Below are 12,768 nucleotides of genomic sequence, written 5' to 3'. Positions count from 1 at the left end.
AAAATGTCAGTAAAATTGGTTGCATCCAGAAAAAAGGAGAAAGCTGAGCCCAGAGTAACAACAAAGTAATCTTTAAAATATACAGAAAATAGGAGTTTGTGATAGAAACTCAAGATAATTTTTAAGCAAAGATGGACACCTGTTTGGGATTATAGATCAGATACAGGGGAAATACAGACAACAAACTAATATTGCAAAAATTTTTGTGCAATAGTACATGAACTGCATATGAGCTATCACTGCTTAATTCCTGTAAACTGGAATGTCTTTTTTGAAAAATGGCGATACATATTTTGAATTTTTATGCCAATATCTGCTCAACAAAATTGCCAGCCCTTACTTTACAAACCAGGTAGTGTTTTGCTTGTTCAGAATGATTACACAGTTCTGTACAAGGCAGACTATAAAATCACTCTTGTCCCTCTCCAGGAGTGAAACTCAGCTGCTGGAGGCAACAGTCACATTTGTAGATAGCACAAAGATTAGGGTTAAATAAATAAAGGTAAGGCTCAGGAGTGGCAGAGAGCTGCAGAGCATTTTCTGCTGAGGGACTGTCTCATTCCCCTTCTCCTTCCTGCAGCGAATGTATGTGCATAGCTCCAGGTATGTATGTGTGCAAATGCACAAGAGTGTGACTCAGAGGTAAATCTTGATCTATAATCCCATCTCCAGGCCATTCATTATCAACTATCTCTTCCATCAAATGCAGAGCACACAGCCAGGCTGGGGTGTTTGAATCTCTCCGTAGCTGGAGGGAAAAGAGAGCTTCTGCCTGTGCCTTGTGCTGAGCTGCTGAACTGCAAGATCAATCTTGTGTTAAGCTGCCTAAATAGCTCACAAGCTTGAGGAGAGCTAATGGGAGACTACATGAACATATATTTTTGTAGCTGTTGTCTTCAAAGCTACCAGTGGTGAGCTGAGAAGCGGTTTTAATGATCCACGCAGCTGAGCTTTAGCCTTGACAGCTGTTCAGACACGTATTTCTCAGCAGCGGTAAGTGGGTAACAGACCAATGCGGCCAATTTACTTCTCTGCTGCTAACATCTGCAACAAGGGAGTCAAACTCATTTTCACCGGGGGACACAGCAGCCTCGCAGTTGCCTTCAAAAGGGTGAATGTAATTTTAGGACTGTATACATGTACAAGTTGACAGAAAGAGATTCTTTCTCTGAGTTTTCAGTGGGATTTAAGGCAGGGGGAGGAGTAAGGGCTGTACCTCCCTTGCAGAGCTGCTGGTTGTGTGCGGGCTGCAGGGAGGTCTGTCGCTTGGTGCACAGAGAAATACTTCCAGGATTTCCAGCTGCAGTTTAAAGCAACAGGAGTGAGACCGGGCTTGCACTGAGGAAACATTCAGGGAGCTATAAACATTTAATCCCTTGTTCCTCAGGGCTATGGCAGAGCCTTGGTCCCTAAATGTGCAAGGCAAGAAATAAAACAGGCCCGGACTGAAGCTCCGACTCCTGCGGACTCAGGATCAGATGCTCACACATCTGCAGGGAAGGACACACCGTGCTTTTCTTCAGGCAGCCACTTTTAAAATGACCTTATGAAAGTTTCTGCACAAAACCTCTCTGTTTTCATGTGGAGAGACCAACGTCACTCCGGTTTTCAAAGCATTAGCCAGGAGTGTAGGAGGGAGGAGAGCTAAAAAAGTCTTCCTTTGGTCTGTCCTGTAGATTTTGGCAAGGGGCTTATACCAAATCCAGCAGGGTTGTTAAGCAGAGTCAAAAAGAGCATTTTTATTCATTTAGTCATTTTATAGGAGGAATGTTTGACTTCCATTAACAGCCCTTGAAGAATCCAGGGTATTCCCAGTGGTGCTTTTTCCTTCCTGGGATTTAATTTTGCATAGAGATCTGGGCAGACATTTTGACTAGCCAGAAGATAAACAGAAGCCTTGACAGTGGGTGGAGGTAGAAGATGGATGATGGTAGGCAAGATGTTTCAACTGAAAATGGCTATAAGAGAGATCAGCATTAAATAATGGTTGCAAAGGAGAAATTTTGCTACCAACAACATTCCAGGCAAGATGTAGTTTATGAGCAGCAAAGACAGCATTGAAGCCATGAATTCCCATTGATGTTAAACTGTTTCATTTCAGAGGTTTAGCACTGTGCTCTCACCATAGACGAATTTGTAAATGTGGGAGGAATTTTACATATTTAAAGACTTTTCCTGGAGAAATGAAGCGAGCTGTAGAAATCTGTGGCATCTACATAGAAAGTAGATAGGCTAGGACCAATATCTGAGTTTGGTTATCAGGGCAGAATGCTTGCTGCTTTCAGTAGAAATATTCATATCAGCGTCACTGTTTCAGTTACTCCTTGCATTATGTGTCAGTACTTTGTGCTATTGGATCCAGCATGATATATTTTCCTCAAACACTATCCATCTTGGTCTGGGGACAAGAGGAAGGGGAGGCTATTTGCTGCCTGACTCAAAGAGTGCGCATGTTTTGCAGCCGCTGTGAAGCTTCACAGAAGTCGTATTTCCCAGCAATCACCTCAAAAAGGCTCAGTTAAACTAGAGCTGCATGCATTATGCTGCAATTTTAATTTGCTTTTCTTCTTAACAGGCATTACTCACATATAGGTGTCTTTGCAGCAGATTCCTGGGGAATAAATTAGTTTATGATTCACTTGTTAAAATGGAGAAGATGCTGGAGAGGTGAGAATGTTTAAGATACTATCTTAATTCCCATTGATTCTCGTGCTAATCCAGATAACATTTCTCATTGTTCCTGAAATTTCCTGAGATCCTTCTCTACCACTATTCCCTCTTTCTCTATCTTTAGAAACCCTCTGTTCTGTTTTAAGCAGGCAGGCTTACATTCACAAGAGATGGGGGAGAAGCATGAGAAATTCAGTCATTTGTTAAAATACAAAAGCAAAATGAAAACAGAGTTAAATTCATGAACTGTTCTTTATCAGGGTAACTCTCAGCATGTTCACAAATTGGAGCTGATCAGCTTTCTGAGGAAGGGAATGTCTCATACAAGGTCAGCATTTAGAGTTACAGCTCAGCAATGACAAGAAGAGTAGCTGGATACAAGCATTTGAGCTTTTTGTTGAAGCAATACAAAGAGAGAAGAACAACAAATGAGCCTGTGATGCTAAAACCAAGAAAGACCTTGTGGTTTTCATTCTGCTCAGTCATACCTCTTTTATTTGAATATGCATTGTTCAAGCTTTCAAGAAAGCTTTGATTTCTCAAGGATTAAACTTCAAGAGGGAGTTTTAAAATGTGTTTGGGAACTTTATACTTTTTCAGTCTTGACCTCTATACTCCTGGCTTTAAGAGTGCTATAACCATGCAAACACAAACTTCTATTTTAATAGGACCTTCTCACTCCATTATTTATTGATCAGATGCTGATGGTTTAAAACAACCTTGGTGCTAAGACTTTTGTGTTATAATGATTTTGGCTAGCAGTATTGCAAGTCTTGTGTTTTGTCATGTTTATCCCTGCATTTAGCATCCTCAACATACTTCTTCCCTGAGCAGCATCTTTACTTCTGTCCTCCAGATGAACAATGCTATTTCACATGGAGGAGCAAAGTGACGCACAGGTGGCCCTCTACCTGCCCAGCAACCTTCTGTTGATGAACTGCAGGTGATGCTCATGGATGAAGCTGGGTGTCCATCTCTTAAGCTGATGTCAGTCATGGTTGTTGCAGTCACTCTCTCACTCTGCTCTCATAAATGTGTTCCTCCCTTGTGCTAATGCTGGAGCTTATCTGATCATGAGCCATGTAAGCAGGGCGAGTGGAAACAGAGGAAAAGCACGTGGCTGTCAGACAGGGCAGCTATCAGAGCCAACTTGCTTCCCTGTGGCAAGCACCAGCACCTGCCCAAGGGAGGGACTGGGACCAGGACCGGGATCAGGACCCCCGAGCAGAGGAGAAGTGCTCTGGTCTGCGCTGCTTACACCAGGAAGCATAAACGACCCAGAGACTGTTCCACTTGCTGTAGGCTGACCAAAAGATAGGAGGGTACCAAAAAGGGTATCCAAGTCTATTAGGAAAGTGCTCCTAAAGAGTTTTTTTGGAGTTAATTTTCAGGTGGGTTGTTCCCCTGGTTTGGCTTCACTTAGGACAAAGGAGTTCCCCTCCTCCTACAGGAATGGCAGGCAGGACTGCCACCTACCCTCTTCCAAGAGAAGCCTCCATTTAGGGCAGTTCAAAACAACCATGGGATTGCTTTAACCTAATTCAGAAGAATATTTTAGAGGAGAGCAGCATTTAAATGGCAGGGAGCATGCAGCTGGCCTGCCAGTGCATCTGTGCTTGGAGCCAGACTTGAAATCCCACTTCTGCAGACAGATCGCTGCTCCCTCCCTTATCTTCCTGAGAGCAGCTTCTCATCCTGCTGCCAGCAGGTCTGGTTTCTCGGCTGCTGGTGGGCTCGGTTTTTCCCAGTGCTCTTCTCTGACCTGCTCCCCCAGCAGCAGCCGCCTCTGGCTCTGCCCCAGGCTGTGAGTAGGCAGGAGCAGTGCAGGCTGCTGCTGGGGGAAGGCAGTGGAATGAAGGGAGAAGGAGCTCGGTGCAGAAAGCATTCTCCTTTGTCAGCAGACAAAGCCAGCAGACAAGGCAACGCTGCTGGAAGCACAATACTCCAGACGGGGGACAAGAGTCACAACCTCCTTCCCCTACTCCGGAAAAGAAAGGAGGAGTGGGAATGCATCTGCATCTTGTGCACCCTACCTGGGAACACGTTTATGACTCACTAGGCTGCATGTGCAGCAAACCAGCTGTTGTCACACTCCTCTCCATTCCCACAGAGCTTGCCTTCTGCTACTGACCTGTCTCCCTACCTGTGGTTCCTGCTTCAGAAAATCCCACCAACCACCACTACCTGCTCACCGCTAAGTGATGGTTTAGTCTTGTGGCTTAAGACCAAAGGCAGTCCGTGCACTTCAATATTTCTGTTTTGAGACCTACCATGGAGGCGAGCGGGACACTCGTCCCCTGCCCTGCCTTGTCAGCCCTGCTCAGCTCACCTGGAGCATTTCCCTCAGGGGTGAAACTAAGGATGTGTCATGAAAACTTGCAGCTGGTCCATGTGGACTGAGGAGAGATGCTAGGACACAAAGTATTAGACTTACAGGAGTAATTATTTTATTCATGCACATAAAGTGTCCTAGCCAAATCTGAGCACTCCAACTGTGGTTTCATGCAGAGTTCTCATACCCTTCAAACACTCAGATCCAATATGATTTGAGTAATCACCAGCACCCACACTACTGATTACTAATCATGGTAAAACTTTGCAAAGCAATCCTATTCTTGCTGCTTGTCTATTGATCCAGATGTCCCTGGAGTCAGCCTTGCCGGAGTTACTTATCTGTAATGCCAGATGATGCTGAGAGGGTTTCAAAGACATGTCAGAGGAGTTGGGATGCTGGCATTACCTTGGCTGTCCAGGGGTGTCCTTTATCTTTCATGGACAGCTCTAACCTTTCAAGAAGCATATTTACTACTCCTATGGCCAGATTGTCCTTTAGATTGTTTTACTTAAGCATAAAGCAGCCTCCAGTAAAATTCCACTGCCTCACACACACAGAATCACAGAATAGTTGGGGTTGGAAAGGACCTCTGGAGATCACCTAGTCCAATTCACATGCTGAAGCAGGTTCATCTAGAGAAGATTGCACAGGAATGTGTCCAGGTGGGTTTTGAATGTCTCCAGAGAAGGAGACTCCACGACCTCTCTGGGCAGCCTGTTCCAGGGCTCTGGCACCCTCCAAGTAAAGAAGTTTATCCTCATGTTCAGATGGAACCTCCTGTGCTTCAGTCTGTGTTCATTGCCCCTCATTCTACCATTGGGCAACACTGCAAAGAGTTTGGTTGCACCCTCTTGACACCCACACTTATACATCACAATGTATGATGTGAGCTAACGAGTGTATTAACAAGTTAATACACTTCTATACTATAAAGACAGGTTGATATAATAGTAGGGAGGGGAGTTTTCATAAGAGATTTCTCCTGTTACACCCGACTTTGGAGGGCAGCGTGGGTCTGGCTGGGTGCACGAGTGACACACACACCCGTGACACGTGCACGACAAGGACCGCGGCTGTGAAGCCGCCAGCCCCGCACCCATGCCCGGACCCACGCCCCGTGGGGCCGCCGGGGCGGGGAGCATCCCGTGGGCCGGCCGCAGGCGGGCACCCCCGGCGGCCCGGGACAGGGCAGGGGCATCCCGGCCCCTCCCCGGCCGGCCCCGCTCGGGGCGGGGTCTCCCGAGTTTCGGCGACAGCCGCGGGCCCCGGCCCGCCGGTGGCATGAGCCCTGCGGCGGGACGGGGGGGCGGCAGCTCCGGGCAGGGCGAGCCCCCGCCGCCATGCCCAAGGAGCGGCCGCTCTGGCGGGGTCTGGCCTTCCGCCTCTGCCTGCTCTCGGCCGCGCTCTTCCTCTGCCTCCAGCTGGGCATGAGGCGATCCTGGTGCCCGGAAGAGAAGCCCCGGGCGGCAGCGGCGGCGGGGCGGGTGCCCCCCCCGTCCCGCGGCACGGAGCAGCAGGCGGGCGCGGTGGCGGCGGCGGGCAGGCGGCGGGTCACCTACGTGCGGAGCGGCCGGCGGGGGAGCGCCGTGCCCGGCTGCTGCCCGCTCCAGCCCCCGGCCGGCCGCCGCAGAAAGGTAAGGCGGGCGGGGGGAAGCGCCCGCCGTGTCGCGACAGGAGCACCGCTGCGTCGCGATAGAGGGGGCGCCGCCTCTCCCCGAGGAGGAGCTGAGGGTGACCGTGCCCTTGGGAACGCCGCGGTCTCAGCGGCTGCCGGCGGGCATCTGTCTGTCTGTCTGTCCGTAGGAGTCCCGGCTCACAGATGTGGCTTCTTCCCATGGCCGAGATGCTGCTGGCACCCTAAAAGCGGTGACTGGCGGGTGTTGGGAGGTGTGTCGGCAGGTGGTGGCGGCTTCCTAGCACGATGTCTCGTGATCAGGGATTTTCGAGCAATGCCACTAAGCTGCAGTAAAGGTGGGCACCTCGGTGTGGAAAGATGACCATGGCTTGGAGTCACCGAGGTTGTTCAGCACGCTGAAGCAGCCCCAACACGAGCAAGCTTGGGAAAGTCCTTGGTCCTTGATGTTCTTGCCATCTGAATACTGCCTCATTTGGCAATCAAGAAATGTTTCTAAGATGTGGTCTGCATGAGAATTAATGAGTTAGTTAATGAGCTGATAAATGGACCTGTAATTAGGTTCAGCCATGGTAATGAAGGTAAAGCCTGGAGACCTGAGGAGCACAATTAGCATCTGGAATTCAATGAGAGTGAGGAGTGCCAGTACTAACCTCTTCCCCCAGTTAGCTGTGTATGTGATCAGGAGTAGGGCGCCGCCGTCTCCAATCGGCTCTATGTTGTCTTTGGTTTTGGTAGATACCAGTCTCTCAGGTATCACTTCAAATGTGTTTTCTGTTGAGTTTTCTTTGCAGTCTCTCAAGGAGAGAAGAGCTAGCTTTCAAAGGCTGGGAAAGAGTAGTTTCTCAGCTGTTTTGAGGCCCTGCTTTTAGCATGCAGCACTAATGGTCTGTGTGGAAATGTGCAGATACTTAAAGAAGCTGGAGTGACCACAAAGAGGAGCAAATAGGGTTTTGTTAAAGATGGGGCCACCTTCCTGGTCAAAGTAGATATTTCTGATGTTTGTCTTGACAAGAATAAAACCAGAGTTATCTGTGGAATAGTTGAACTTTCTCCTGTCCTTAAACTGAAGTTTTATCTGGGTTTGCTCATCTGGGAACTGGGTACCAAGAACAGCTGGCACCTTGTCATGTCCGTTGGAATGATTACACACTGTGGACATGCAGGTGGTATAGAAGGAATTAGCTCACATCAGAGTGCTCTTTGGACTTTCTTGTGTGGCCACTTTTAGCTCAGCTGCTTTCTTGCAGATAATCACTCTGTGATCGGGCAACCATCTCAGATCAGGTGGAAGAAAAGAGTGCTGAAATGTCGTAGTAATTTATTTCTTATTTAAAGATGAGGTGGACAGTGAACTCATGTATAGTTTGAATTTTAGTTTCTGTTGTTTCACCTCATCTTCCCTGGGGAGCTGTGATGGAAAAGTAAAACTGTGGGTTTCTGCCCCTGGTTTCCTGAAAGGCTTAGAAAGAGAAATGAGATAATCACTTACTTCCTTCCCCACTGTGGCCATGATGAGGACAACAGTGTCACATATTTCTTCACCTTAATGACTGTGTGGCATCCTGATGTGCTGTGATGTTGATGCCATGTCGAGGCACCTAGATCTTGCAGTGTCAGTTTTTGTGATTTTTGTTGTCAATGTCATGTTACTTGGTATTCTCCCAAAGCCCAAATTCTGAGAGGTTTAAATTATGGAAGAATTTTAGCATTTGTGGGAGGAAAATAAATTGTAATTATGTGGGTTCAGATAGTTTCTTGAAAACAAGTGCTAAGCACGGCATCATACTGGGCAACTGGCAGCACCTTGCAATGTTGCAGAGCTCAAGGCTCTGGGAAGCACGTGGTAGGTTTTGGTGCATCTCCAGGTGAAGTGTGTGAAGCATCACTGCTGTGGTTTGTGGTGTTTGGCATGTTACTGCTGAGGTCTCATTTGAATCCCACTAATTAAGTCAAGTGAAAAATATTAGTAAATACAATGTAGGGTGGAGTTACCAGGTTGTGTTTGAGACCGTGAAGTGTCTTCTGTGTTCAGCTATTTGACTTGAGCATATATATTGCTTCAGGCTAAGAAAAACTACTCCTTAAAGTGAAGATAAGACAGTGGGAGTGAAATTCTGGGAGTTACTGGTTTTGGAATAGAGTTGTTAAATAGAAATGGTGGGGAGGGGGAAGTCATGAGACAATAAAGTAGAAATGGTCTTAGTGGTGACATTTTTTTGTTGTGGAAGTAGAGATTATGCATGATAGCTAAAAAAAAAAAAAGGGTGTGTTGGTGGTGTGTTTTTTTTTTTTCCCATCAAGAAACATTGTCTTTCACTTTGGACTGTTTTAACACAAGATGAGGGTTCTTATCAGAAAAGACTGCTTATATTGGTAGGCCATGGCTTCTGCCAGCAGCTCTGGAGAGAGACAGCAGCGGGCACCCACTGCCGGGGCAGTGTGCTGGTGTGCGTGTAGGTACTGCTAGGGGGAGAGGGATGGGCTGCCAGCTGGGCCAGGTTGGGTTTGCCTTTTGCTGTGGGTTTTATATGGTTTTTTTGTCTTTTATCTGTCCATAAACCAGGTGTGCTGGTGTTTTGGTTTTGTTTTTTAATAGTTTGTTTTTCCTGGTGCTGTTTGTGGTGGTAGATGATGTTGCAATATGTGAGCCAGCAGAATGGCAGTAATGAAAAATCAGCTCAGCCAAACTTAACTCTGTTTTTCTAGTGTCGCTTTGTTATAACTCTTCTCACGCTTACATCACCGGATTAATGCAGAAAGCTGATTAACAGAGTATTTCCATAGGTCTAGTTGAATATCCTGCATTGTGGCCATATTAAAAAAAAAAAAAGGCAAAACCATGCAGGGAAATTATTTTATGCCTACTTTGAATCACTATAAAGATTCCTGAAGCAGAGTTGTGTTCTTTATTTCCCAAACACAACTGCAGTCAAACAAGCAGCAGCACCAAAAGGAGAAAAAAGAGGTGCAGACAGGATGGGAAAGACGGACACTCACCCAGAAATGGCCCTTGTCCTCGCTTGTCCTGGCCGTGGGTAAATCTCCGTCAGTGGAGGGAGTGACTGTGCGGCAGATGGGAGGGTTTGACCACGGAGGTTAGGAGGGTCTGTTTGTGCTTTAAGATGCATGCATAAAAAATTGCTAAGCGAAAGCAGCAGGGAATAAAGTAATTTAGCTTTGGGAGCTGTTGGAGCTGCCTGTTCTGGTGCATTTGGGAGCTGTGTTGCTCCCAGTGGAGTCTACCAAAGAGCAGACGCTGCTGCTCTTGCTGACAAATAATTAACAAAATTTGGCATCAAGAGCATATGATGGTCATCTGAAGAATGGAGAGAGTTGTATGTCATGCTGCAAATCTAAAGCAAATGGATTTTGTGTGTAATCCCATTTGTATTTTGGTAGGAGTGCTTGAAACTGTGTTGTTGCTGATAAAATACCCAACTATGTTTATAATCAGTGATTCTAAACTCTGGCTGTGTTAAGCACTGGCCTGGTAACATATGGAGCAGATAAAAACTCCAGCTACATGGGAACACAAAAACTTTGCCACGTGTGCTTGTGCTTGCAGTAGGTATTAGTGAGATCTGCACCCACATAGCACTGCAACCACGTGAGGTGAGTTTTATAATAAAATGTTATTGCAGGGTGTGATGATTTAAAAAAAAAAAAAAAAGTTGCATTTACATTTGATATAACAGCAAATTCTTATCACAGTGATCGCAATGACAAGGTTATGTTGGCTCTTGTGCTCTGAAATGGGGAGGAGCCCTCCGTGAGTCTGGTTATGAAAAGCTGGAGTCCTTTGCCTTCTGGGCAGATTTATTTCCATGGAGGAGGAAGAGGGGAAAAAAAGTTCTATCTGGTTATGCATGAAAGAAAAAAGGCCAGTGTTAGTCAGGGCAGGTGTTCCTGCAGTTCTGGTTGCAGATGCAGCAGGGACCGTGACTATGTCTCTCCTGAAAACTGAGGTTTGAGGTCTTCTTTCTGTGTGTGTGTAGCTGGGCAGTGCAGGACTCCTGGGAGTCAGGCTCGGCAAAATGCTGGAGGCTGCTCAGCTTCAGCTACAGGTGTGTCAGCTCGAAGTGTGCCTGCTGGAAGACAAGCATGTTGCTAAATTTAGTTTAAGAATTGTAATATCAGTGTGAAATTGCCGTGTCTGTTGTTGTGGCTGTCCGAAGGTAGGGAGTGCAGTATGCTGCTGAAGTTAACCTGTTGTCATTTTGTATGCTCTTTCATCTCATATCTACAGATATAAAAATGTTTGCCTGCAGTGATTAAAAGCTAACAGTTAGGTTTTGCTGCCTAGACACGTTTGAATTTTGTCTGGGATTAGAACTTATTATGAAACATAAAATACCATTACCTAAAACAAAACAGTCTTGTTATATCATATTTTTATAAACATTATTTACATTTATTGGTATTTTGGTTCTTTGTAAATATAGACTAATTGTCTTTTGCTGTTGTTTGTTGGGTTGTTGGTTTAGTTTTCCTTTATATAGGGACTATATCTGAGAGGTTACTGCTTCTCTGCAGTCATGACTGATAACCGTCTCATCTTTAAGGTAATTGAAATCTGCAAATTATTTTGGAGTGATATCTTCAAAGGTATGTGGTATAACGGTTTGACAGTTAATAATGTGGCAGGTTCAAAATAACCTCATGCAATTTGGTGTTACATTATTGCTAAGTTTTTACTTAAATTTTCCATTTGATTTTTTTAATTTAAAAATGACAAGGCTACTTTGTTTATGTCAGCAATACATAGGGCTCTTATGCAAAAAGTCCTTTTAAATTCTTCTGCAAATCTGGTAAAAAACATATCAGATTTTTTCAGTACCTATTTGTATGTACAGTGCTTTCAGGCTGACTTCACATCATTAAAAATTTAAGCTTTGGCTGCTACTTGAATAGGAAGTTACTCTGCCCATTGATGAGCAGGAGGCAAAATTCTTGGAGAAGATTTGGTTATTCTGAAGTCAAATGTATCCATCTGTTTTTCCATATCCCGTGGTGTAATAGCTGGCTTGTTTTGGGTCAGGACTTAACTTCTAGAACAGTTGATTCATTATGCATGCCTGGAGCAATGTTTTAGCATTACAGCAAAGTTTAACACACAGGGCGTTGGGAGCTGTGCAGCGAGTCACATCAGGCTGTGTTTAAAGGAGCAGAACTGCCCAGGCTGAGCCAAACTGAGGGAGCTGCTGGGGCAGCAGCGTGGGTCAAGGCAGCATTTCGGACCTCCTGGTGAAGTTACATCCAGAGCTTATTCCAGTCACCTCACCTGTGTATCAGGTGTGACAAGCACTGTTTTTTAAATGTCACAGCAAGGAGTGAATAATGTTCTAGCTTTGATGAACGTTGTAGGGCAGAAGTGTAATGCTGAAGAGCTGGATATTTATTATTCTTTTGAGTGTGCTGCTTCTGAGCACCTCCTTTAATAGCAGGTAGACAGACTGGAGAGAGTCTCAATGGGAGGAAAAAGTGTCAAGAGGTGCGGAAAGCCTGGCAGAACTGGTACTTGTTTTGAACAGGGAAAAGTAGGTTTTGAGAGTAAGATGCCAAGACTCTTCAAACTGAAAATAATTTTTTTTTGAAGGGCATAATGACTGATTGTTCCGTAGGTCCACTGCAAGTAGGACAAGAAGTAGCTGGCTTAATTTTCAGGCAAGATACTAGGAAAATCTTTTAACTCTGTGGTTGGTTAAGGAGTGGAGAGGCTCTCTAGAAAAAATGTGAGCTTTGGGTAGTCACACAGGGAAGGTCTAGGTATCCAGAGTTGTGCTTCAGGGCAAGGAGGTAGGGTTGAGTCAGCCTGCTGAGATCCCCATTTACATTTACCTGCTCTGAAATTAGAGAAGCAGTCTGGCAGGTAGAATATGATTAGCCAAACTGGAGTTTAGCCTGAAAAATGATCTAACATCAGTGTAATAAGAAGAGGTAATAGGGTCTTTAAAGACCATAAGTGATCCTTGCCCTGGCTTAATACCTCTCTAGAGAGACCAAACCCCACCATAATTGTCTTGTGATGACTTAGTGGACCCCACAGGAAGGACCATTACATGCTAGCTGTTTCCCTCCAGCACTTGGAGATCTCTTACCAAACATAAACTGACCCCAAATTGCTTAG

The 12,768-nt window shown here is 45.7% G+C and overlaps 1 protein-coding gene across 1 annotated transcript in view; it reads left to right on the top strand.

Moving 5' to 3' along the window:
* Window positions 1-6,345: 6,345 nt before the first annotated feature.
* METTL24 (methyltransferase like 24) overlaps window positions 6,346-12,768 on the top strand; it is a gene marked incomplete at both ends in the record, with an annotated part of 48,899 nt that continues 42,476 nt past the window's right edge. Inside the window, one exon of the mRNA XM_080341409.1 lies at window positions 6,346-6,639. Within this exon, the coding sequence (XP_080197535.1) occupies window positions 6,346-6,639 (294 nt within the window). The remainder of the gene's footprint in view (window positions 6,640-12,768) is intronic.

This window comes from Nesoenas mayeri, assembly GCF_963082525.1.
Source record: "Nesoenas mayeri genome assembly, chromosome: 3".
NCBI classification, from domain to species: Eukaryota; Metazoa; Chordata; class Aves; order Columbiformes; family Columbidae; genus Nesoenas; species Nesoenas mayeri.
Note: the sequence above shows the minus strand (reverse complement) of the source record. Positions and strands in the feature narration are given on the sequence as shown.